Source organism: Mus musculus, chromosome 8, assembly GCF_000001635.26.
Source record: "Mus musculus strain C57BL/6J chromosome 8, GRCm38.p6 C57BL/6J".
NCBI classification, from domain to species: Eukaryota; Metazoa; Chordata; class Mammalia; order Rodentia; family Muridae; genus Mus; species Mus musculus.
In genome coordinates this window covers 22,226,520-22,254,368 of record NC_000074.6, presented here as the reverse complement: position 1 = coordinate 22,254,368, position 27,849 = coordinate 22,226,520, and the positions used below count along the sequence as shown (strand labels likewise).

General features: G+C 42.6%; 1 protein-coding gene and 1 pseudogene across 10 annotated transcripts in view; one reads left to right on the top strand and one right to left on the bottom strand.

Moving 5' to 3' along the window:
• The window catches only part of Thsd1 (thrombospondin, type I, domain 1), a 42,020-nt gene that overhangs the window by 8,589 nt on the left and 5,582 nt on the right, over positions 1 to 27,849 (bottom strand). For 3 of the 10 annotated variants that reach the window (XM_006509174.4, XM_030243688.1, XM_030243687.1), the window contains 3 exons: positions 15,772 to 15,914; positions 10,413 to 11,372; positions 2,058 to 2,216 (listed from right to left, as the gene is read on the bottom strand). In XM_006509174.4, the coding sequence (XP_006509237.1) occupies positions 2,058 to 2,216; positions 10,413 to 11,372; positions 15,772 to 15,829 (1,177 nt within the window). In that variant the 5' untranslated portion in view covers positions 15,830 to 15,914. Of the gene's footprint in view, positions 1 to 2,057; positions 2,217 to 10,412; positions 11,373 to 15,771; positions 15,928 to 26,939; positions 27,374 to 27,849 lie in introns of those variants that run through there. The other 7 variants (XM_006509173.4, NM_019576.2, XM_006509177.4 and 4 more) reach the window with 7 other exon arrangements.
• Positions 23,049 to 23,522, top strand: Rpl30-ps2 (ribosomal protein L30, pseudogene 2; annotated as a pseudogene).

Genomic DNA, 27,849 nt, shown 5'->3' with positions numbered 1-27,849 from the left:
AAACATGCTTAGTACACACCTTTAATTCCAAACAATGTAAGTAAGGCTAGTGTGTAGAAGGAAGCAGCCATGTTTGAAAGTAACATCTAGTTGAGGGGCAGACAAAGTGATGAACCAGTGAAAGATTTGACAGACTCAGTCAGAGAGAGGATACAGCCAAGTCTCACTAGAACAGACAAGAAAGAGAGGCAATTTAAGAGAAAAAGGTACAGGAAGGGGGTGGGGGAGAGGAGAGACAGTAACCAGGACAATTTTACTGAGACAGGTTGCAGGTAAAGATAGAACATGCCAGAAAGTGAGGAGGGGCCAGAAAATTAGAACAGATTACCAAAGTTGAGGTCAAGCAGAGCAATTCACTCAGAAGCCAAGAGAAACTGGATTGAGAAGCTTAGAGGATTTTGAGCCAGAACAGCTGAGTTGAACTAGCAGGTTAGAGTTGAGAAAGAACTAGAAAGGGTGAGCTTATTTAGCACAATTGTCCACGAAGACAATTAGATCTGGTGGATAAAAGATACATTTACAGGGCACTTGCCACAGGCACTGACAACCTGAGTTTGACTTCCAGAGTCCACACAGCAGAAAGAACAAATGTCTGGAAATTATCCTATGACCTCTACATAAGTCCCATGGCACATGCATACACTCAAAAGTTCATGTACATGCAAAAATTTTAAATGTTAAGAAAAGAAAAAAATATCTTTACATGCTCAGATGCAATTTCCTTTGAAGGGTTCGACTCTTTAAAGAAGATGGGGTTGCTGACAGTGAAAAGAAGAGACTAGGCTAGGGTTGCAAGAAGAAGACAAAGTGGAGAATAACATTTGTCAGACTCTAAAGCAAGGTAGACAGGGCCTACAGCACTGGCAGAAAGACAAATAACAAGAAAGACCTTCCAAGAACACAGGTGAGAGCACTGGGGAAGGTTGCTGGATGCCTACGGTTTTAGCTCAAAGGCTCTCTGAGATCCAAACACAGGAAAGCATCTAGTTCCTTCCAATCCACAAAGGACAAGAACTAAGAATGCCTTTGAATCTGGAAACAGAGCATATGAGAAGGTGGGCCTCAGCAGAGGAACTTTATCTAAAGATCAGGACCACAGCAAAAGCTGGCCAACCAACCAAGCTGCTTCTCAGGGGGTGGCTGGTGTGAGGAAAACAAGGAGCCGCCGCCATCACTGTAACCATGAGTAAGTGCCATTCAGCTCCATGGAGAAAGCAAACCTGGCTCCGACTGATCATCCTCTTCACAGACCACTTACATCAAACACCCTTAGAGAACCTCCCAGGAGAGACCTTGATTATGCTTAGAAAGTGCAGAAAAGTCCAGTCCCTGTGGATGGCAAGAAAAAAAAATTCCTACCCCCTCCTCCCAAATAGAATTGGTAATAAATAAGATTTGGGCACTGAACAGGGGCAGGGGGTGGGGATGGGGAAACAACTGCTTCATTTTGACAGTTGACAGTCTCTGTGCTCCCTTTGTGCAATCTCTGAGATGACAGGTAGGGGGGACACAGAGGGGAAAATTACAGCTATGAACAGAGCATGGTGGTTTGTCTGCAACCTGAGCATTTCAGGGACTGCAGCAAAATAAGAATTCAGGACCATCCTGAGCTACAAAGTGAGATCTGCCTACCCCTACCAAAAAGCAAACAAACAAACAAACAAACAAAAATCTGATACCAGCATGATGAATCAACTGGTAGAGTACCCGTTGCCAACCCTGAGTGTCTGCACTCCATCCTTGGACTCCACATGGATAGGAAAGGACAGATTCTCGAGACACTCTCTGTATTTTTTAAAAAATGACTTAAGATGTTAGAATCTTTAGACATATTTCTATGTCACTTCCAATATTAAATCCTGTCATCTCACTGGCAAGTTACTGTCCCAACTACTCCAGCGTCTCAGACACTGCTAAGTACAAAGCCAGACCAAGTACAGCATACAAAGTACCAAGTACAGAGCAGCAAGCTTCCTCTGAACAGAATGGTTGGTTCCCAGACAGGCCTGGCTGACAGAGGCTCTGAGGAGTGACTGAAAGGAAGCAAGAACACCTACCAGCACACTCCTCCAGGGAGCATGGAGAGGTCTCTGAGGACATTCCAGAGCAGCTGGGTCTGGAGGGGAAAGAAGTGACACACAGGCGGCGACGCTCTCGGACAGCATCCCCGCACGTGGTGCTACACGGGCTCCACGGCTGCCATGGTCCCCAAGTTTCTGCAAGGATATAAGTCACGCTTTTAGTGCTAATTCATTTGAGAATCGGGATTTTAACTGCACCCAAATGAAGCAGCAAAATTCAAAGCTCTGGTTTTAAAAGGTTCTAGAAGTTAAAAAAGAAAATATTCTTGCAGATGTAAAACTCTATGTTGGTCTTCATCTCAAAACGAAGAAAAACTGTATAGTCTATAAAATCTTAGCTAGTCCTAGTGTTCTTGCAACCCACCAGAGAGCTGAGGTCAAGGGGGCAAAGGACCTACAGCAAAAGGAGAGCCAGGTCCCTCTAAGGAAAGAGGGGCTGCAAACTCCTGTTTGCCTGGGACAGAGTCCAGGACCTGCCCACACAAAACTCATCAGAGTACATCTAAAATGCACTGAATCACTGAGAGAGAAGGATGAAAACTCACAGCCCCTGGGCACAAGATAAGAGGGAGAATTTGTACCCACTCAGAGCCTCTTCAGGGATCTCACCAGAAAGACTGGGGACAGGCGCAGGACCAGACAAGCTGCCTTACGGCATGTGTGTGTCAAGAGGGACTAAGTGACAGTAACAAAAAGCCTTACAGATCCTTCCTTCCACTACGAACACTGAGGAAAACAGCAAACTGTCATGCTGAGAGCACTTTCTGGGGCCAACTGCTGCTGCAGACTGGAAAGAAAGAAGTTCCCTGACTTGAGGGAAGGGCTGAAAATGTCCTGGGCCCACACTACTCAAGGCCTTGACCTACTACAGATCATAGAGACCTGCTTCTATGCACATATGAAAATGTACCACTGCTGTAAACTGAAGAGACCAGGAGAAATGCTAAAACCTCAAAAATACAGCTATGAAGAGGAACAATGCCTTCCACTAGCTCCCAGTATAATAGGCACATTTAAAGAAAATAAGTATGAATGCAGGGAACTAGAAACAACTCAATGGAAACGCAAAGATATCTCTAAGTAGAATATGTACCCAACAGCACATGGTAGGAATCTGAAACACACCCCAACCACACCCTGTGCACACATGTTGGGAGGTTTGACTGAATGGAAAGTATTTAGGTCCTCAGGGCTCTTCCAACATGACCAGTGCTAATTTCAACGCAAAGGACTCGAGATGTGCACTCTTCTTTTTTGCTGTTTCCCCTGATGTCATAGATGGAAGGTCCTCACCAGATCTAGATGCAGGCTCCTTGGCTTTGGCCTCCCCAGGATCTAGAATTAGCAATTATCCCCAGTTCCTTATACATTATCCAGACTTGGATATTCTGTTGGTATATATAGCACCAAGCTGCATTAGTTAACAAGGGGTATGGTGTGAGTGAGAGAAGCCCAAACAAGTGTGGATAACCAGAAGACATCAAACAGAAGCTCACGAGTGTAAGTGGAATTCTGGAAGGCTACGACAGAATAGGAGAGAAAAATCACCTGAAAAGATATGTCTTAAGACTATCCAAAATTAACAAAGATACTAGAGGATAAATTCAGGATGTTCAAAAGAGATCAAGTTGGCAAACATTCAAAAAGAAAAGAAAAAGCAAAATAGAGAAACATGGGTCACTAAGTAGGCTTAATGGATAAAGGTGCTGGTCGAGAAAACTGGAAGCCCGAATTCCAACCCCCAAACTGGGGTAAAGGTAGAAGGAGAGAACAGACTTCCAGGATCATACACAAGGGTCCAGGCAATTACACACACACTCTCTCTCTCTCATATGTATGTGTGTGTATATATATATATATATATATATATATATATATATATATATATATATATATATGAGATGGCGCTCTCTCTCTCTCGTGATATATGTGTGTGTGTGTGTATATATATATATATATATATATATGTATATATATGTATATACATGAATATATGAGATGGCTCTGACTCTGCCAGGAAAGTCACCTGCTGCCAAGCCTGGCAACTTAAATTCAATCCCCAGGACCAACTTGGTGAAAGGAAAAGCAGCAAACTGCCACAAGCTGTCCTGTGATCTCAACATGGGCGCTCTGGCATGATCACACACACACACACACACACACACACACACACACACACACTCCTATCTTTTCTTTTAAAAAAATGTATACATATAATATTCAAACTTCTGAAAACTGAAACCAGGCAGGAAGTTTTGAAGACTGTAGTTGGGAATTGTGAGGAAGAAGATGTAGATGCAGCACACACTGAAGAGGATGGAGATGCAGCACACACTGAAGAAGATGGAGATGCAGCACACACTGAAGAAGATGGAGATGCAGCACACCCTGAAGAAAATGGAGATGCAGCACACACTGAAGAAGATGGAGATGCAGCACACCCTGAAGAAAATGGAGATGCAGCACACACTGAAGAAGATGGAGATGCAGCACACCCTGAAGAAAATGGAGATGTAGCACACACTGAAGAATGACAAAATATTATGGCTGAGTTCTCATCGCAAACTATGCAAGCCACAAGTGGAGTCTAGGGAATTCCACACTCGGTGAAAATGATCTCTCAAAAATAAAGACAAAGCAGTCTTTTCCAGGCAAACGCAGGCTAAGAGAACTGATAACCAACAAGCCTTCAGTACAATAGGGCACATAAAGACAAGCCTTACAACCAAAGGGAACAGTTCCAAACACAAGTCCCAGAGAGACAAAAAATGCTGATTTCTTTGTGTTGGTGCAAAGCCAACCAACCAAACAAAAATCACAGGTTCTAAAATACAACTAAGTCTAAACTGGAATTTTACCGGTGCTATAGGACTAAAACCACAGTCAAGTAAAGCAGATGACAACTGCCAAGCAGTGAGCGGGAGAGGGGAACTGAGAGTTCTAGTAAACATTTACCTCGTGGATGGAGCAATAGCTGAAGGCACGTTAGAAACAACCTTAGTGTTACACATAGGAACCACAAACTGAGCAGCAGTAATCGTCTGTGTGGGGGTGTGTGAGTTTGTCTATATACGTATGTGTGTGCTGTTTGAAACCAAAAACTTTATTTATATATACACATGTTAAATATGCGTAATACATAAAAGCATGTAGGCTAAAAGTAAAAGTGTAGAAGAAAATCTACCCCGTGAACACTGAAAGAAAACGAGTGTCCATATTAACAAAAGACAAAAGTGGCTGCAGAACCTGAGATACTCCCTGGATACAGAGGAACATCGCTGGACAAACAAGCCAGTTTACTCTTAACAACCCTAAAGGCAGAGCCACGTATAAACAGAACTTCAAAATGCACACAGAACTCCCCCAAACAGCTTCCCTCCCACCCCTGCAGTCCTGGGAAATGCAAACCAGAGGCCCTGGCATGCTAGGTAATCGCTCTACCACTGAGCTATGTCCTCCAGACAGAAAGCTGTTGATAAATTCAAACTACTCTTAGAAAAAAGATATGGGGGGCTGGTGAGATGGCTTAGCTGGTAGGGGCACTGACTGCTCTTCCAAAGGTCCTGAGTTCAAATCCCAGCAACCACATGGTGGCTCACAACCACCCATAATGAGATCTGACACCCTCTTCTGGTGTGTCTGAAGTCAGCTACAGTGAATTTATGTATAATAGTAAATAAATCTTAAAAAAAAAAGATATGAAGTCACTGCCACACATAATAACTTGTTTCTTATTGAGAAGCCATCCAAATTCTTCTCCATCCATACCCACCCAACTGCAATATCTGTCAGATCATGCCAGCACTACACATCCTCTGTCTATGAATGTCTCTTCACCCATCATGGACGAAAGCTTCTGTCCCAACGACAGGGGTGCAAAGTACTACAAAAACAGAAGGAAAATTTGTAGGGCAGGTGTGCTCTCAGGGGAGCCAAGGGGTGAGTCATGGAATCTGAGTTCGTTAAGGTAATTAAGTCTCCGGGGATTTTTCACAAGAGTCTGAGCATTACAAAGGAGCACCATGGACCAACATCAACTGCGATGTGGTAATGATATTCCACACAGAGGTCCAACGGAACACAATATTGGTTCTGTGCCTCTCCGATCACACTGCAGTGCGTCCTGGGGAAGAACAATGACTGGGCTTTGTCTGCAAGGCTCCGAAGCAGCTCATTCACTGAGTGCCTCGTGCCTGTAACGCTCTGGGAATCTCCTATGAAAGTCTCTCTGTGTTCACCTCACGTGATTTATTCTCTAAAAATCCACTGGGAATTCTATTACTATACAATCTGATAGAAAACTCGATCAACGTACAGTTGATTTATCCTTTTCTCGAGTTCATGATTGATACCATGAAATGGAGAGTTATGAAGGACAATAATTCTCTTGTTTCTCTAAGCATACCAATGAAAGCCCAAGCTTGTTAAATTGGATTTAAAAAACATGACCCAACTAAATGCTGTTTAAAAAATATGTTTAAATATTTGTAAATATAATTTCTTTAAATACCTAAAGTCATTTGTGAGATAAAACCAACAATTCCCATAGTGGGAACCAGAAAAAGGAAATCAATTTTGATAAAAACATGAATCTTAATGTTAAATATATATATATATATATATATATATATATATATAGATATACATACATACATATAATTTTCAAAGGTCATGTTTGGGGCTTAATGGGCCTGAATCTTAACCCATCCCCAACACCCATGTTAAAGCCAGGCATGGCCACTCCTGCCCATAACTCTAGTACCGGCATTGGTAGAAACAGACAAATCCTGAGAGCAACCTGGTTAGCCACCCCAGCTGAAACTGAGCCTCGGATCCAGTGAGGGACCCTAGTTCAAGAACAGGAAGAAGGTGGAGAGTGAGAGAGGAAGACTCTGGAAACAGGCGCCTTGTGATAAAACCCACCAGCCCTCACACATATGTGTGACACACATTGGCATCCACCATGCAGATGCCGTGATGTTCTCTTTGAAAGCAAAGACATGGCTCCAACAAAAAGTCAATATTTAAAGTAAAGGTTTTTTGTTTTGTTTTGTTTTGGTTTGGTTTTCGGTTTTTTGAAACAGGGTTTCTCTGTGTGGCTGTTCTGGAACTAGCTCTGTAGACCAGGCTAGCCTCAAGCTCAGAGATCTGCCTACCCCTGCTTCCTGAGTGCTGGGATAAAGTTGTGTGCCACCACCATCCAGATCTTTTTTTTTTTTTAAATCTATTTCTAAATAGAAATCGCTAAATAGGAATTAGCTCAGGTAACTAAAACAATGATAAAACTTACCTAGAAAAAATATTTAAACACCTTATGCTTCAGATCCCTGAAAATATTAAACAACTTTGAAGAAAATTCTCTAAAATTGGGATTCTTTAGACATCTATAGTTCATAGATCACACATGAAGAGCAAGGTGACCATTGTTCCAAACAGCTGTTCTTTGTGAATGAAGGGTTATATTATTTGGTCCTCTTTAGGTGGCCATAGGTACATACATTCTTAAAATAAGCTTCTTTGGCCAGGTAAAATGCCTGTCCAACTACCACAAGAGAAATCAATTCTGAAGGAGCCAAGTTTGTCTGGCGTGTGATAAGCAGGCTTGTTGCTAAGACCATTTGAAGGACCGAAGCTGATGACATTTGTAAGACACTGTGCTCCAGGGACCAAGGTAACTGAACAAAACATACTTAGAAGAAAACCCCACACACTTTAGTGAGAATCAGGGATGCCTGGGAAAAGCAGATAGATTTTCTTTGCACAGAGCAAGACTTACTTCTATTAAACGAATCATGCCCCCCCCCCGACCCCCACGGCCCCCAGCCATTGCACATAGAAACAGTTACAGGTTTCCCGAAAGGGCCTCATAGTCTAGGATGAGTCCAGAAGTGAAACACCGGGATGGTTTCTGAGCTGAAAGCCTCTTGTTGGCTTCTGTAGGAACTGTAGGTACAGAAGATGACACAGGCTGGGCAGTGGTGGCACACGCCTTTAATCCCAGCACCTGGGAGGCAGAGGCAGGTGGATTTCTGAGTTCAAGTCTACAGAGTGAGTTCCAGGACAGCCAGGGCTATACAAAGAAACCCTGACTCGAAAAACCAAAACCAAAAAACAAAAAAGAAAAAAAGAAAAAGAAGGTGACATAGGAGAGTGGTAAAAGTACTTGTTAAACTGCTTAACCTCTGGTTTTCGATTGTCTGCTGGTGCTGGGAACAGAACTTGGGGCAGACATGCCTCTGCTGAGCCAGATCACACCCCCAACACCCCCTGCACACAGCTTGGTGCTCTGACTCCTCATTCAACTATCCTGAGCAAAGCACTTCACTCTTCTGTGCCCTCACTTCCTTATCTCTAAAACTGACACTACAATGAGCCTAAGTGACTGACAGGATTATAAAACCACATGCAAAAGGCATTGAGGACAGTGCCAGGGACAAACTAATCACATAAAGACTGTGAGTCCCTTTTGGCCACACCAAGACAGCTGCAAAACCTCCGATCTACAATGGTAATCTGTCTGCAAGATTTGCTTTGTGACAGTGACACATGTTTTTTGGGATTAACCAACCAGTATCTTATTTGATTTAAGGTTCACTCCATGAGATGGAATCATACCTATGCTGTCCACCAAGAACCTGAGACTAGAGAGGCTAGGAACCTGGGGGCAGGAGAAGGGTGATAGCAATAAAATGACTCCTAATGGCATTCTTCTCTGCTCATAGATCAGTGCCTTGCTCAGCCATCATCAGAGACACTTCCTGCAGCAGATGGGAACAAACAAAGCAGAGACCCACAGCCAGACGATATGCAGAGAGTGAGCTAACTCGGAATACTCAGCCCCTTAAATGGGATGTCTCCATCAAATTCCTCCTCGAAGAACTATAAACTTTGCAGAAGAGATGAAAAGATTCTAAGAGCCAGAGGAGACAGAGGGACATGGACAGCATGCACATGGACAGATGCACATGGACAGCAGGACAGATGCACATATGAACTCTCCAAGACTGTGGTAGCATGCACAGAGCCTGCACCAGTCTACACCAGATGGGGGTCCCAGAGCTGAGAGGACAAGTGGACACATGTCCCCATCCCTAACCCATAAGCTGTCTCCAACTGATAGCCACTTGCAAGTAGAAAATTAGTTTTCTCCAAGGAAGTCTAACTAGCCCCATGCCCCGCAGTAGATGACCAACATAAAAGGATCTCAGTGACATCTTTAGAGGGTCTTTGTTTCCTAATGTTAAGTTGGGGTATTTCTTTTAACCTTACAGGTCCTTTGCATGGCTTTCAGTTTTATGTTTTAATGGGATTCCTATGTATGGGTATCTGTGTGTCTCTTAGCCTTTTTCTTTGGTTCTCTCTTCTGTTTTTTTTTTTTTCCTGTTCCAATTTGTTTGTTTTTGTTTTACACTATGTTATTTTATTATTATCATTCTTTGCATGCATGCTTGTTTTCTAATGAGAGACAGAACAGGTGTGGCTCTGGAGGGGAGGGGAGGGGAGGGGAGGAGGAACTGGGAGGAGTAGGGAGAGGGGAACCATAATCAGAATACATCATATGGAAAAAATCTGTTCTCAATAAAAGAAAGTACAGCATCACCCCCAAGGCTTAAGAACCATCCTGACAGAAGGAACTAAAGGCTGTAGGAGCCACAGGTTGAGGACAGGAGTGAGACAGTGTCTTTTGGATGTGGCATGACCTCTGCACTCAGGAACCTTCAGCAGCTGTGGCAGCCTGAACGAGACCACCATGGAGTGGAGGGGGCTCATGAGTCTCCACTGCCAGCTGGAGAGCTACTGACAGCTAATAGTTTTGGAGGGAAAGAGAAACCCTAGAGAGGTCATGTGAATCTGATTACAGGATACTTGTACGGGTCCCCGGCCTCCAACCTAGCCCACAATTTATATCCATAGACTCAACTAGCTATGGATAGAAAGCAGTCAGGAAAAATATCACATTTGTACTGAACATGTCCAGACTCTCTTCTTGTTATTGTTCTGGAAATGGTGTGGTATAACAACTACTTACACAGAATTACATGGTAATGGTTTACAAGTAACCTAGAAATAACTTGGGGTTTGCAGGAAGGGGTATGTCTGTTTTATATGAATACTATGCAATGTTGGTATCTCTGGATTCCCAAACCAATCTCCCACACAAACTGAAATATGAATATGCTCTTACTTTTTCAGAAAAAGACAATAACACTAGTTGGTATCGCCTAAAGGATGAATGAATCATGAACACCGTGACTCACCTAGTCCTATCACTTTTGATTACATGAAGGCACTGATTTGATCTTTTAAAGGCTAGGAAATCTCAATACCAACCTATATTTCTCTGAATTAGCATGCATTCCTTTGCAGAAAAATGGCCTTTCTTCACAATTCCAAAGTTAAAACAGTATTTGTTCTTCCCTACATCAAATAAAGTGCAGTTGAACACCGTTCTCCTCTCTCCCAGGGGCAGTCTGTTTTCAGCCACCTGGAAAGTCCTCTCCTCCGGGCGTTTGGGGGCTTCTTTGTAAACAGCCAGGACTCCTTGGACGAAGACACAAGGAGGTGGCAGTACCATCACCTCCAGCACAGACTCACACGTGACTTCCGGTGCCATCATCAATTTGTATCCGAATTTTTGAGCCAGGTCAATAGGTCCCGTAGAAGCAATGACTGAGTCTTGACCCAACAGCCTCAGCATGACTGTAACGTAGGCTTCCACCCCTACCGGTGCACAGCCAAACTCGACCCACTGACCTTGAGTGAGTTTTGTCCTTTTGCTGGCTCTGATCTCCAGCGGCTGTCCCAAACTTGCTCTTGCCTCCGGAAGACGGTCAGTGAAAATAACATCCACCAGCATGTCTGGCTTGTCCACGGGAAACAGGCAGAGCGGTTGGGTGGTAAAAACACCCACTTGAAAGGTGCCTTCTGCTGCCTTGGCTGTCCTATTTAAATCAATGTGAAAGACAGGCCATTCTACCTTCAGAAAGGCACTTTTCTCCCAGAGTGGAACTTGCGTGCCATTGTCTGTCACTTCCGGGATCATTACAAACCAGTAGTCACCAGCCTCTTTGAAGTAGAAACATTCAAACTGGAGTGTTCCTTGGGCCTGGTTGGTCAGGAGGTACTTAGTGGTAAGAGTCCGATTGGTGTTGGCCTCCCACAGCATGACAGACACATTCCTCAGTGTCCCGTTGACGTCACTGAGGTAGTGGAAACCCACTGACACCGTTCTGTCGCTCAGTGCCACATGGACTGGCTCTTGGAGGAGGAGGTATTCGGCTTCTCCGAGGACTGAAAGGAAATGGATAGAATTGGATTTTAAAGGATGCATTTGAGCAGGATTATTAGTGATACAATAAAAATAGCTTTTTTCGGACAACAGAGAATGTGCAACCAAGCCAAGGATGTTTCAGAACAACACACAACCCCTAAGAGGTCAAACACCTGATTTGTTTCTTTCTAAGCGTTCTGGTTTCTCCTCACCCTCACGCTTAAAATGGTGAGTAGTGATAAGTACTCTGAATTCACAGCAGTCACTTCTAACTGTGACAGTGAAGATAAAAGAATAATTGACAATCCTTAGTCCCTCACATGTCTTACTTTAGCCATTTTCTGGTGTTTAGGTATTTGGGAAAATAGACAACAGTTAGAGAATGTTTGATCTAAATGGCTCTATTTAAACTGCTCTAGATGATTTAAAATGTAAGATACTTAACTTCTCTTCAAAGTAATTGTTGTCCAACATTCAAGATAAGCATTCAAAAAATTTTACCAGTAACAGAACCAGTGCTCTCTACCTGGATGACTAGGGAATTCTCAGGTGGACGAAGGATGCTATTTATTTATTTTTTCATTGGTCACCCATAATAGCATGAACATTTCTCAAATAACTAGGCATATCCTTAGCAACTTTAATGACGTGACAGCAACCGGTACTGGCATCAATAGGATAGATGACTACTAATTTCCCAAGCACCATTCAGTTATGATCAGCCATATCTTTTAAAAAGAGACCCAGCAAAGCGGCTGAAATGGTACAAGGAATGCAGACACATAAGAATCTTTGTTTCTTTTCTGAACAGGATCCAAATACATATCAAAGCAGGCAGAATTTGGCAATGCAACAATCGGCTGCTCCATGGCGGGTGGGGTAAGACATTATTCTACAATGAAAGAACTTCCAGGATCTGTTTTTGGGTTTAAAAAAAGTTGCATAATTAAATATTTTTTATTCTTACTATATATACCCATCCACATAGAGTATAAACATATCACATTGCACATAGCTAACGAGGCTCATGTAATTTTGTTTGCACTTGCCATCTTTAAACTCCCATGGTGCATGTTGAATCAATGCTTACTAGAGTAAGTCCACCCATGAATAAATCTATCAGCACCAAGACCAGTCAGCACCTCACTCATTTCCTCCTGGAGACTGAAATCAGACACAGCAAACTCGGATAGATGGGAATGCTGGATCATACTTACTTGAACGTCCTAACAGGATAAACTTTGCTGTGTTTTGTTTGTCCATTTAGGGAAAACAGAAGGTGAAGAAGATTGCCTTGCACCTGTAGACAATGTGAGTTGAGGGAGGTGCACACTAGTGACCAAAGAGACTTCCATACTTGTCTCAGACTAGACAGGGAATTCAGAGGCAAAAGAAATTTTATAGATTTTTTTTCAAAGAATGTCAAAGTGTATGTGAATGCGAGAGAGCAAGAATGTATGTATGTATGTATGTATGTATGTATGTATGTATGTATGTATGTATGAACGTATGTACAGGTGCCTAGAGAGGCCAAACACATTGGATTCCCCTGGAGCTGGAGTTACAGGTGGTTTTGAGCCACCAAACACAGGTGCTGGTACTTGCTACTAACTGCTGCACCATTTCTCCAACTCCACTAAAGTCATTTTAATTTAAATTTGAAAGGTGGTTCTCTAGTGCATCTTTTTTTGTTTGTTTGTTTTGTTTTGTTTTTCGAGACAGGGTTTCTCTGTATAGCCCTGGCTATCCTGGAACTCACTTTGTAGACCAGGCTGGCCTCGAACTCAGAAATCTGCCTGCCTCTGCCTCTTGAGTGTTGGGATTAAAGGAGTGCACCATCAGGCCTGGCTTTTTTTTTTTTTTTTAAGATTTATTTATTTATGTGAGTACACTGTCACTGTCTTCAAACACACCAGAAGAGGGCATCAGATCTCATTACAGATGGTTGTGAGCCACCATGTGATTATTGGGAACTGAACTCAGGGCCTATGGAAGAGCAGTCAGTATTCTTAAATGCTGAGCCATCTCTCCAGCCCTCTCTAGTGCATCTTAAGATGAAGAGGCACATATCACTTCATTAATGTATTAGTTTCTGAGTTTCTGTCATAAAAAATGTCATGACCAAAAACACCTTAGGGAAAGAACAGTTTACTTCAGCTTATTACTGAGTAACTAATTCTGGTGTTTAGTTATTGGGGGGAGGGAATATATACAACAGTTAGAGAAAGTTTGATTTAAATCGTGTAATACTAACTAGTCTGGATTACTTAAAATGTAAGGTGCTTAATTTCTCTTCAGAGTTATTATTGTCTGATAGTTAAGATTAGCACTTAGGAATTTTTACCAGTAAAAGAACCCAGTGTTCTCTGCTGGGGTGAAGAGGGAATTTTTAGGTGGATGAGAGATGTTATTTATTTATTCTTCGTTGGTCTTCCATAATAGCATGAACATTTCTGAAATAACTAGGTATGCCACAGTCCATCACTGAGAGAAGTCATGGTAGGAACACAACCCAGGAACCTGGAGGCAGGAACTGAAGCAGAGGCCATGGAGGAACTTGCTTACTGGCTTGCTTCTCATGTCTTGCTCAGCCTACTTTATTATACAACTCTGGACCAGCACTTAACCTTGTTTGGCACCACTCACAGTGGTCTGGACCCTCCCACATTGATCATTAATCAAGACAATGATCTACAGGCTTGCCTATAGCCTCATCTTATGAAGGCATTTTCTCAATCGAGAGCCCCTCTTCCCAAATGACTCTAGCTTGTGTCACACTGACACAAAACTCACCAACATGGTTAACTAACAAGAGTGGGGTTGGTTTGTTTTGAGCTAGGGTTTAATGTAGCAATCCTCCTGCCTCTACGTCCCAAATGCTAGGAACACAAGCATGCACCACGTCCAGTGATCCAGAGTCTATTAGAAATGACAGAGATTATCAGTGAGGCTGATGAGATTCTGATTTCGTGGGAGCCAATTTATGAAAGTAGCATGCATGTCCAGCTGAAAAAGGAGAACAGAGAAGCAGTGGATGGGTCTCCATAGAAAACGGAAGGTGTGAACTAAAGGAAGAACTTGCCACCTGTAATGGCTATTCCTGGATGTCAACTTGACTATATCTGGAATGAACCACAATCCAGAATTGGAAGGCTCACCAGTGATCCTAATCTGGAGGCTGGGAGATACAAATTTCTGACCTGGATCTTGGCATGGAGATCTTGAGGCATAGTGGCTATGAATTCCAGAAGATTGAGACTGGGAGATCTCCAAGTTCAAGGTCATCTGGGATTAAAGGTGTGGTGGTACACACCTTTAATCTGGGCTACATCTTCTGCTGGAGACCTACATAAGGACATTAGAAGAAGGAAGTCTCTCTCTTCTTTGCCAGCTTGCCTTGTGCTACTGAACAACTGCTAAATCCTTGGACTTCCATTCACAGCTGCTACCGACCATTGTTGGGAGTTGGACTGCAGACTGTAAGTCACCAATAAATTCCTTTACTATATAGAGACTACCCATAAGTTCTGTGACTCTAGAGAACCCTGACTAATACACCACCATACCCCAGAATTCCTTTGTGTCGGGATGAGAAGACTCTCATTCTGAAAGCTACATTCTGGTCCTACTACATCCTAAAACCACACTAGTGTTTTGTTTTGTCTGCTTCTTCTGTCCCTTCATTTCCCTTTCTCCCACTTATTACAGAATTTAAAGTAACTGTTATATTCATAAAAACATGTGTACGCACACACAGTGAGTAACCCAGAATGATAGACTTCATCTATATTTAGTAGATATGAAAAGGCAAAAACAAAAACAAAAACAAAAACAAAACAAAACAAAACAAAAAAACCCTTATGGAAGTATCTTTTCTGCCAGGCATGGTGGCATACACCTTTAACCCAATGATCAGGAAGTATATGCAGTAGATTACAGGCCAGCCAGGGCTACATGGGAAGACTCTTGTCTCCGAGAGAAAAGAGAAGGGCAGGAAACCAAAGTGTAATATGTTTGCTTTCATTTCCTTAATAGTAGCGAGGTTTTTTAATGAGTTAAAAATACATTTAAATTGAAATTTAGATCAATTAAATTTAGTTAATTGTAGTTCATTCCAGATGTAGTCAAGTTGACATCCAGGAATAGCCACTACAGGTGGCAAGTTCTTTCTTTAGTTCACACCTTCCATTTTCTATGGGGACCCATCCACTGCTTCTCTGTTCTCCTTTTAATTTGTCCAATTGAAATCAATTAGGCAAAATCCCCAGGATACAGTACTTCCAGAGGGGCCAGGGCACCAAGGTTGTGGCATTGAGAGAGTTCAGTTGATCCATTCCACCCCTCCCATGCAGGGTCACGAAGCATGGCCTTTGGTTCCCATGGATATCAATGGCTTCATGTGTTCTCCACCATACTCACCATAGTCACAGAGCACCACCAGCAAGAGATTTGAAAAGTCTTTCAACATGGGTTTCATTCTGATCGGGAAGATCCCAGGCCTGTAGTCTCCTCATGTCCTTTCTCACACCAAAATTGTGGGATTTTTTTTTTTCCAAAAGCACCTGAAATTAGAAACTTCAAATGGAAGAATCTATGATTCATAGAACCATAAAACCTACAAATGGCATTTGTTCACAAAACCACAAAGCCAGGGCCTGGCTGGCTGTGGTTAAGAGGGGTCACTGCTTATTCCAAGAGGATCTGAGGTCGGTTTCTAGCACCCAGGTTGGGCAGCTCACGATACCTGTGTAACTACAGCTCCTCTTCTGGCCTCTCAGGACACCTGCACACGTGTGGCATAAACTCAAGTAGACACACAGAAAAACATTCATAGGTAATAAATAAATAAATAAATAAATAAATAACCTTTTTTTTTTTTTTTAAATGGAAAAGCAAGCCATTCTAAGAAGTCAAACTTTCTAGGAGGCATTATAAGAACGACAAAGGAGACACTAACTTTCCTTGGAGCAAAGGCCTATCACTACCTAGCCTAGAACATTCAAGCATGCTCCATGCCTACAGAACACTCCCCCCTGGGCCCCGCCCCCTGTCACCCCCCCACCCCCCCGCCCCCCGCCTTCCGTCTTGCACCTGTGTAGAACATCCTTTATAGGAGAGTCTGCTACTTGCTTAATTGTATCAAAGCTAATAGCTAACCTAGGTGACACACTTTCACACGGATTATATGTTTGGCATTTCACACTGATCCATTTAATAAAAGTCTCCAAGTTTTCATTTACTAGTGTTAAACCCAAATCATCCTTGCATGGCTCCCACAAATGGGTCGTTAACCTTTGCTTGCAATTTGGTCTATTTACCTGGTTGCTTTGTTTCTTGATCCCTAAGAGCTATGTCCAAATGTTGAGTTCCCCTAAAAAGATACTCAGGACACTTGTCTGGGACTCAGCTGGGCTATGATCTGCTTCTCCCATACAGGGTGTTCTTAGACCTGTCACTCTCTGCCAGCCTGGGTCCCACCTCCCAGCCCACTCCATCTCCTTGGGATTCAGCCTCCTGCTATACACCCAGGGTCCCCCTGGTTTCCTGCCATCCCTTTCGTCAATCCCTACCTTTATTCTTTAGACCCTGCAGGACTGCTCTCTCCCAGAAACCCATAACTGCCACACTGATGGGACTCAAGGACCCCACAACTCACACTAGATGGGGACCCAGATTGGTGCAACAGCAACCAAAGACTGGAGTGGCATCTGAAAAAGGCAAGGTCAGATATTGTGGTGTTTTGAATGTGCTTGGCCCAGGGAGTGGCACCATTAGGGGGTGTAGCCTTGTTGGAATAGGTGTAGCCTTGTTGGAGGAAGAGTGTCACTGTAGGGATGGGCTTTAAGACCCTCCTCCTAGCTTCCTGGAAGCCAGTCTTCTGTTTGCCTTTGGAACAAGATGTTGAATTCTCAGCTCCTCTTTTGCCATGCCTGCCTGGATGCTGCCATGCTCCTGCCTTGATGATAATGGACCGAACCCCTGAACCTGTAAGCCAGCTCCAACTAAATGTTGTCCTCGGTCATGGTTTCTGCTCACAGCAGTAAAACCCTAACTAAGACAGATATCTACAACAAGAAACAATTCAAGCAACGTACCTCAACATAATAAAGGTAAAATATCACAATCCTATAGCTAGGATCTAACTAAACAGAGAAAAACACAAAGTACTTCTACAAAATCAGGAAAAAGAAAGAAAGCTGTCCACTTTCTCCATTCCTGCTTAATATCATACCTGAAGTCTTAGCTGATCTGTAAGACTACTGAAGGATCTCAAATAAATACAAATATGAAAGGAAGAAATCAAAATACCTTTATTTAGTCTGATTCTATATGTAAAAAACCCTAAAGATTCCACCAGAAAATTCCTACAGCTGATAAACACATTCGGCAAAATAGTAGGACAAAAGATTTACACATAAGATATAAATACATATATATACCATATATTGTCTTAGGGTTACTATCACTATAACTGATAGTGATGAAACACCATGATCAAAAGCAAGCTGGAGAGGAAAGGCTTTATTCATCATCAACGAAAGTCAGAACAAGAACTCAAACAGGGCAGGAACCCAGAGGCAGGAGCTGATGCAGACACCAAGGATGGGTGCTACTTACTGGCTTGTTCCTCATTGTTTATTCAGCTGGTTTCTTATAGTACACAGGACCGTGAGCCCAGGGATGGCCCCACTCATAATGGGCTGGGCCTTCATCAATCCCTAATTAAGAAAATGCCTTACTGCAGGATCTTATCATTTTCTCAATTGGTGTTCCTTCCTTTTAGATAACTTTAGCTTGTGTAAAACTGACATAAAACTAGCCAGGATACACACACACACACACACACACACACACACACACACACACAATATACATACAAATGACACACACACAGAGAAAGAAATCCAGGAAACAATACCTTTCACGATGGCCCCTCTCTCAAATAAAATATCTTGGGATAATGCTAACCAAGTAAGTGAAAGACTTATAGTAAAAACTCTTAGATACTGAAGGAATACATTGAAGAAGATACCAGAAGATGAAAAGATCTCCAATATTTGTGGTAATATTAATATAGTATTAATGTTGTGAAAATGGCCATCCTACCAGAAGCAATCTACAGATTCAATGCAATTGTCATTAAAATTCCAACACAATCCTTTACAAAAATTGAAAAAAAAATCTTAAAGTTTATGTGGAAACACATACACACACAAACACACCAACCAAACAACCAAACAACCAAACAACCAACTAAACCAACAAAAAACCAGGATAGCTAAAACAACCCTGAATTAAAAAAACAAAAACAAAAACAAAAAATTGCTGAAAATATCACCACTCCTGATCCAAGTTCTATCATTGATCTGTGGTAATAATAATCAGCATGTTATTTGCATAAAAATAGGCTTGTTGGTCAATGAATCAACTAGAAGATGCAGACATAAGTCCACACATGTATGGACACCTGATTTTTGATAAAGAAGCTAGAAACACACACTGGGGAAAAAGGCAGCATCTTCAACAAGTGGTGCTGGTCATACTGGGTGGCTGCATATAGAAGAAAGCAACAGATCCATATATATTACTCTACCCAAAACTCAACTGGAAATGGATCAAGGACCTCAGCATATGACCAGAAACCCACATCTGAGAGAGCCTTGGACTCACTGGCCAAAGAAAGGGCTGTCTGAACAGGACCAACACTTCTTTCTCTTATTAATTTTTTTCATATATTCTTTTGATCATGTTTTCACTCTCCAGCTTCCCCCACATCCTCCCTACTCACTCACTCATCTTTATGCGCTTTCTCTCCTCTTTGAAAAAGCAAAAACAAAAAAAAAAACAAAACAAAAAAAAAAACAAACACACAAGAGACCAAAAAGACAACAACAACAAAAAAATGTCAAAGCAAAGCAAAATGAAACAAAAGTCCATATAAATTCCAGAGTTTATTTTGTGTTGACCAACAGATTTAACCCATTCCTGCCATGTGAGGTTTTACCTGGTGGCATAAGATGCCTGGCTGGGTACTGTCTCCCCTATTATTCAGTGCATCCATTTATATTCCCTCATATGTTTTTATATTTTGGGATGCTTCTATGGAATTAGATTTCCATGTCACTTTTTCAAGTGTCCCTCCACATGTTCCCCCTTTTACCCTGCTCTCCCTAGAAAGAGGAAAGAGGAGATATTTCTGCAGAGATAAAGGGAAAACGAGAGAAGGAGAATTAAATATGGAGGCACCCAACTGCTGTGGTTAGTGAGATTGTTGCACACACCTATCCGTACCATACAAAAGACAATGTATAATATTTGTCTTTTCGGGTCTGGATCACCTCACTCGGGATGATTTTTCTCTGGTTCCATCCATTTACCTGTGAATGTCATAATTAGGAATTTTAACAGATATTCCATTTTTAAAACATATTAACAAATACTTGATTGTTTAAATGTATCATGTTTCCATTATCCACTCATCCGTCAGTTAATGGAGATCGAGACTGCTTCCTGTTCCTGCTTATTTGTGACTAGAACAGTAATGAACATGGGTGAGGAAGTTTCTCTCTAATAAAGCTGAGTCCTTTGGATATGTGCCCTGGATCATGGGTAGATCAATTCCAAGCTTCATAAGGAACCTGATGGCTAAGGATGTTGAACATTTTAAAAAGTGTTTCTCAGCCCCTGTGCTTCATCTTTTGAGGAATTTGTGGTAGGCTCAGTGCCTCTTTTTCTTTTTTTAAACTTGGTTATTTTCTCATTTGTTTTTTTAAAATTCTTTATATGTTCTAGAAACTAACTCTCTATAGATGTATAACTGGTAAAGACGTTTTCCTGTTCTGTAGGCTGCTGCCTTGCTCAAATGATGGTGTCATTGATGATTTGTATATGCTTGGGCCAGCGAGTGACACTATTAGGAGGTGTAGCCTTGTTGGAGTAGGTGTGTCACTCTGGGTGTGGGATTTAAGACCCTCATCCTAGCTGCCTAGAAGTCAGTATTCTTCTAGGAGCCTTCAGATGAAGATGTAGAACTCTCAGCTCCTCCTGCACCATGCCTGCCTGGATGCTGCCATGTTCCTGCCTTGATGATAATGGACTAAACTACTGAATCTGTAAGCCAGCCCAATTAAATATTGTCTTTATAAGAGTTGCCTTGGTCATGGTGTCTGTTCACAGCAGTAAAGCCCTAACTAAGACAGTGTCCTTACTGAAGCTTTTCAGCTTCTGAGGTCCTGTTTTATTGCTGGTCTTAGTGCCTACGCTGTCCGTGTCCTGCTCAGAAGTTCTGTCCTGTGCCATTGAGTTCAAGACTATCACCCTCCTGCTTCCATCAGATCTAGGGTTTCTGGCCTCATGTTGAGGTCTTGGATCCATTTGAAGTTGAGCTTTGTGCAGGATGATAGATATGGAAATATTTGCATTCCTGTACATGAAGTCACCCAGTTTGACCAGCACCATTTATTGAAGGCGCTCTCTTTTTTTTTAAACAGCGTATAATTTTTGTCAAATGTCAGAAGACCAACAGTTAATAAATGACCAAAAAAAACTTTTTTATAAAGTTAATAAATGACCAAAAAAACTTCTGTATAGCATCATTCGAACCAAGCAACAGAATACAGAATGTGGAGAAATGTTTACCCATTCTACATCTTACAGACGGCTAGTATCTAGAATATTTACGGAATTCAAGAAACCGATCAAGAAAACAAATAATCCAGTTAAAAATGGAGTACAGGACTAGACAGGAAGTTCTCTAAAAATGAAATACAAATGGATCAAAAACGCTTTTCAAAATGTTCAACATCCTAAGCCATCAACGAATGAAAATTGAAACTACTTTGGGATTGCATCTTACCTCCATCGGAATGGCCAAGATTAATAAAACAAATGACAGTGCATGCTGGCCAAAGTGCAGGGGAAGGGGACACTCACTCACTGCCAGTAGGAGTGGGGTCTGGTAAGGTCACTACGGAAAGCAGTGTGGAGGTTCCTCAAAACGCTGACAATTGATCAACACAAGATCTAGCTATACCACTCTTGAGCATATACCCCAAGGACTTGTGCTGGCTAGTTTTATGTCAACGTGATACAAGCTAGTCATTTGAAAGGAGGAAACCTTGGTTGAAAAACAAAAATGCCTTCCTAAAATCCAGTCTTAGGACATTAGTAATTGAAGTGGGTAGTGCACATTGTGAGTGGTGTCATCCATGGGCTGGTAATTCTGGGTCCTATAAGAAAGCAGACTGAGCAAGCCATGATAAGCAAGCCAGTAAGCAGAACTCCCAATGTCCTCCCCATCAGCTCCTGCCTCCATGCTCCTGCCCTGTTTGAGTTCCTTCACGGATCGTCTATGGATGTGGAAATATAACTCAGTTAAGACCTTTCTTGCCAGCTTGCTTTTGACCATTATTCATCAGAGTAATGGCAACCCAAACTAAGGCAGGACTCGGCATTTTATTTCCGTGGTACTTGTTTATCTATGTTCACTACTGCTTTCATTCATAATAGCCAGACATTAGAAACAGTCTACACATCCACCAAGTGATGAATAGATAATAAAATGTAGTAAATTCACACAATGGGATATTAGTAAGCTTTTAAATAAAATGGGATTTTCAGGTAAATGGGTGGAGTTGGAAATGACCATCCTGAGTGAGGTAACCCGGGCCCCAGAAGACAAATAGTGTATGTTTTCTCCTTTCAAGTTTAGATATATGTGTTTCAATAATAACCACAAGCTTATGTAGCAAGTGAAAGACTAAGGAAGAGGATGCATTCTTCCAAGGAATGGAAAATAGAATATAGTATCTTCAAGAGATAAAGGGGGAAAGTAGGAACTTTAAATGTATAGGGGGATGGGCAGACAGGGTGAAGATAGGACTATGGAGAGGGACCACTCATACTAGAGGGCTTTTGAAAAGCCATATGAATGAAGCCGACTACTGCAGACGCCTCCTCACATACATCTATGGAAAGGATTTAAATGGAGTTACCCTCTATTGTGGGAGACAATGGCCAACTAGATGTCTTATGCCACAGAGTAACTCCCCCTCCCCCAATGCCAAGAACGGGTTACATTCTGTTGATCTGTTGGCCAAAGGAGTCCCCCAAACATCACAGACTATTATCAAGGCTATTGGTTGCCCCTCATAACCTGATGGTGAGGTCTTATTGCTGAAGGCACAACGTACATATGCCATCAAATATGGAGAATTCAAGCCGGTGCCTAACTAGAAACTTCACCTCTTCTGACTGGAGTTTATGGTATTGTGCCCACCACTAGAGGAGAATCATCAGTTGTCAATATCTCCCAACTACAAACCCTCTGACCTACAACAGCCACCTGCCTGCACTATATACTGGTGCATTGGCATAAATATTATGGGGGTGACCAATCTCTTTTTGACTAGATTTAAGGCCCCTCCATGACATGGAACACATATGTGACACTGATAAAGTGACCAAGAACCTAAGACTAGATAGGTTATGGGTCTTAGGGAAAAACCTATTATTCTGCTGAAGAAACCTAGCAATAGAATCATTTCTGATGAAATATTGCTGTGCCCAAGATTAGTGACTTGCTTGTTCCCATCAGAGAATTAACACTGAGGCTCACAACTGGGCAATGTGCAAAGAGTGAGAGACATTGAAGCACTCAGCCTTAAGTGGATGTCATCATCAAATCTCTCCCCTAGCCTTTCTCATTCCCTGGCCATTGTGGTGGCTGATCTTAGTTGGGGGTTGTCTCGCACATAAGGCAGGAAGATGGTGGCTGCAAAGAAGAGGAAAAAGACTCTGGAGTTGATCATCTCTAGGCTCCAGCTTGTTATGAAAAAATGGAAAGTACATGCTGGGGTATGGACAGACTCTGAAGATGCTCAGACAAGGCAAAGCGAAGTTGGTTATCCTCGCCAACAACTGCCCAGCTTTGAGGAAATCTGAAATAGAATACTATGTCATGTTGGCTAAAACTGGTGTCCATCACTACAGTGGCAATAATATTGAATTGGGCACAGCGTGTGGAAAATACTACAGAGTATATACACTGGCTATCATTGACACAGGTGATTCTGATATTATTAGAAGCATGCCAGAACAGGCTAGTGAGAAGTAAACAAGAAAGCTTCCCTTTAATAGAACTTTGTTAGAGCTCCCCTTGAAAAAAAAAATCTCTCCCCTCAAGGCACAGGGATCTATGGAGAAGAGGTGGAAAGATTGTAAGAGCCAGAGGTGGTGCTAGGCTCCAAGGAAACAGTGTCTTTCAAACAGAGCTGGCCCACATTTGAACTCACAGAGACTATGAAGGCATGCACAAGAGCTGCATAAGTGCAAACCAGACAAAGTAGACACAAAGTCTCACTCCTAACCAAGACACCATTAGCAACTAAGTTCCTGCCGGGAAGGAAAATCAGGTTTTTCTGATGGAGTCACTGGGTATATCAGCTATACTCTATGACTGACCCTGACTCATGAGTAGCTGGTCAATACAAAACGAACTCTGTGGGTTGTGTGTGCTTTTTGTTTTGTTTTTGGTAATTTTCTTAATCACTTTTTTTAATGCTTGTTTGTTTTGATTTTTGTTTTTGTTTTTGTTTTGTTTTGTTTGAGAGGCAGAAAAAGAGAGCATGAAATTGGTTGGAGAGAAAAGTCAGAGAAGCTGGGGGGGGGGGGAGAATGTGATTAAAACACATGGTACGATAAAATTATTTTTATGCAGAGAGTGAGAGATCTCGGAACACTCAGCCTTAAATGGGATGTCTCCATCAAATCCCTCCCCTCAGGGCTCAGGGAACTGAGAATGAGAAGACAGAAAGACTAGAAAGACAGGGGCTGAGGGACATCAATGAATTGAGGCCTTCTAGATACAGCAGGGCTGGTACCCATGTGAACTCACAGAGATGGAGGATGTATCCACAGGTCCTGCACAAGTCTACATCAAATGGGATCTGAGAGCTGAGAGAAGTGGACATAGTCCCCATCCCTAACTCAGAAGCCATCTCCAACTGATAGCCACTTGCAAATGAAAATGTAGTTTTCTCCAAGGGAGTCTCACTGGGGAAACTAACCACGCTTAAGGGTAAGACCCTATGTCCAGCAGTAGATGGCCAACACAAAATGAACTCAGTGCTATCTTTGGAGGGTCTTTGTTTCATTATGCTAAGTCACGGCTCTTTTTATTTTTAGCCTTACAGTTCCTTTGCATATATATTGTGTTTCTTCTGGTTTTGAGTGTTGCTAGGACCCCTGTGAGTATGAATGTGAATGTGTGTGTCTCTTTGTCTCTGTGCATTTCTTGTTCTTTTTCTCTGGTTCTTTTTCCTGTTTGGTTATTTTGTTATATGTTGATTTGTTTTTCTTACATGTTATTTTATTATTATTCCTTAGTTGCCTGTTTTCTAATGAGAGACAGAAAGGGTGTAGTAGATCTGGATGGGAGGGGAGGTAGGGAGGAGGAACTGGGAGGAGCAGGGAAGAGGAAACTGTAATCAGGATACATTGTATGAGGGGAAAATATCTATTTTCAATAAAAGAAAAAATGTTTTTAATTTTTAACAAAATGAGAAACAAAACAAAACAATAGACACTCAGTATATTACAACTTTATGTGAACTCTATCTGGCCTTGCTTTTCTTGTTTGGGTAGTCTATGGAGAAAACAGACAAATAAAAATTACCTTCCCCTGTCAGCCTTCCAATGAGTGGTGCTGATATGCATCAGGGGATGGTTGATTCATGCAGCAATCTTCCCAGACCACGTAGGTGGGCAAGGGAAGACCTTACTGGCCTGAGGTTCATGGTGAATTGTAGGAAGGGATACTGTACCTGGATAGAAATACTAGAGTACTACAGAATAAGCCTTGGGTCGCTTAAAGGTAGTTTCTTTGTACTAGAATCTAGTAATCCAACTGCTCTATTAAGCATAACCAAAAAATATGCTTTCTTAATGCTTACTGTCCCTTGTTATTCATAGATAACAGTTTCTTTGTGGCCTCATGTGGGCCACGAAAGCTCTCTACCACTGAAGCGCATCTCTACCCGTGTATAACTTTGCAAACACAGACTCCATACCTTCTGATAGAAGACAGAATTAACAGAGTTAAGCAGGCAGATTGAAACAAGCCACCACTCAGTGGGAAGGAAGCTGGTGTGTCTCTATTAGCTTTTGTTCAGTAAGAGCTAGGAGAACAAAGGAAACTCTGCACTTCCTGAAAACGAAGGGGTGGGGGTTGCAGCTTAACTATGCAGATGATTGGCCTCCCTTCCTTTCCTCAGCGCATCAAAAAAGGAAATTCTGTTTTAGTGGAAGTCGCCTTGGATTTGATCTAATCATTACCTTGAATTTGGATGGGGAACACGACTTTAAGACTTCAGATGAAAGACTCAGAGGAAGCATCCCATGGTGGCCCCAGCATCTGTAGCTCCCCCCAAAATCTGAGGCAGGAGGATGGCTTAAGCCTAGGAGTCTGAGACCAGCCTAGACAACATAATAGGACACCACCTAGCAGCGGCCTCCGGAAAGGTGAACTCAGCTTTCTTGGATGGCTTGCTTCTCGGAGATAATATTCTTCTTAAAACTCTTTCTCATCACTGATTCTGTGATTGCATTTTCTTGCTTATGAAGATGGGTGGTTAAATACAGACCTGTGTGATGATCTGTACTTAGAGCTGGACAGAGATGGAATTATAGAACGCAGTCTACCTGAGCATTAGGGCATGCACTATGATGATGATTATAATAAGCCTCTAAAATGGGAGGGGGCACTACTGATTATTACCTTTTTTCACCACGTCCCCAATTCCCTGAGTAGTTGCTGAGTAAAATGTTTGGTGCTGAGAATCATTTTAAGAAAGTAGGAAAGTGGGAACATTTTCAAGATGTTTGAAATGCTTTGTATAGGGCTTGGGTGGTAGAGGACTTGCCTAGCATGTGAGAGACCCTGGGTTTGAACCTTTGGAGCTAAGAAAAACAGTAAAAGTCCCAGCCGAGAAAGTGGAGAAAAGTGTGTGTGGATATTCTCAATGGCTAACAGAATCACCCCCTCCCCCCCTTAAAGCCAAGCTTTTCAGAAAGCAGCTAAATGATTCATAGCCGACAACAAAGGAAAATTAATTTATATCCACAGGACATCGTTAAAGAATAAAAGGAGGAAAATAAAAGAATAGAAGGAGAAACAAAGTAATTTCACAAGCAAGGCTTCTGTGTATAGATCCAGGAATAATGTCTGTTAGGAGGCAATCTGGATCCCAGAGCTGCGCTTCTGAACAAGCTTTCTCTATCCCAACCATGGGGTGAGCTGTGCGTCCCCCGTGAAGCCCTGCTCTCCTACCAACTCACTTTCCAGAGGTGCTTCAAGTTCCCGGGTGCAAACCCAGTCCAGTGGTAGTCAGCATAAAACTTGTTACTGAGGTCATTGCTTATTGTTAGTATCCCAGAAAGAGACTTTTGGAAAGCCACAAACGTATGTCGCAACGTTGAGTTTCCAAAGGTTCCAATCTGAACTCCTGCCTTTGAGAGTCCCGTCATTCGGCCACGCCTGCGCCAGGTGCCCGCCCTGGTGGTGGGCCACCTGAGCTTCGGATCCTTACCTCGGGTCGGGTCTGTCTGGCACGGCGGAAGTGAGAGGGGAGCCTCAGCGGCCACAGGGTGACTGACCGAGCATCTCCCGTCCCGCAGCTGCACGCCCGCCCGGGTCCAGAGCTCCGGCACGCTCCCAGGCTGCCGGGACCACGCCCCGAGGCGGGCTCTCAGAGGGCGGGGGTCAAGCGCAAGAGGTCCGCCCCGCTCCCACTCCTGGGCAGCGCATCTTCCTTTCCTGCCCGCCCCTAGCTTGCCCTGTGGAGAGGAAACCTGCAGGAAACTCTGGGTCCAGAGGCCCTGCTAGGAGGTGTGGTCGCTGCTAGTGCAGCACGTATTTACACCCACAGTCCACTTCCCGCTGCAAAGACCCAGTGCTTTAAGAGAGAGCCAGCAGCCTTGCACTTAAACCATTCACTTCTCCCCCATGTCATTTTCTTTTGGAGGGTGATCACAAGAAGAGCCAAAAAGTGGTATGGGTAATTTCTAAACTTGCTCCCCCAAATGTCACTGGAGTTTGAAAGGAATATACTTCAGATAAAGCGCATTTTCCTTTCTCTTCCTCTGGAGCAAAACTTGGTTAATTAAACATTTTAAAAATAAACATTTAAAAAAGTCTATTCTACAAGTATTTTCTTTCTGAAAGAACCGGAGGCTACGTTTCACGTGGTTTAACAGCTGCACTTGCCATCCAGCGCTGTGCAGTGAGCTTTCTTTTGCGTGTAACAACCACTTAACAGACAAATTTAGTAATAGAAATCAGCATAGCCTCTAGATGGCCAGCACCCAGCAAGAGGTACCAGGAAACTCTCGAGGAGTGAAGCATGTTAGGACCGAGTTGTGTGGATTTACTGTGCATGTGTCAGACCCATGAGACTGGATGTGGGGCATGTGCCTGTAATCTCAGGAACTGGGGAAACA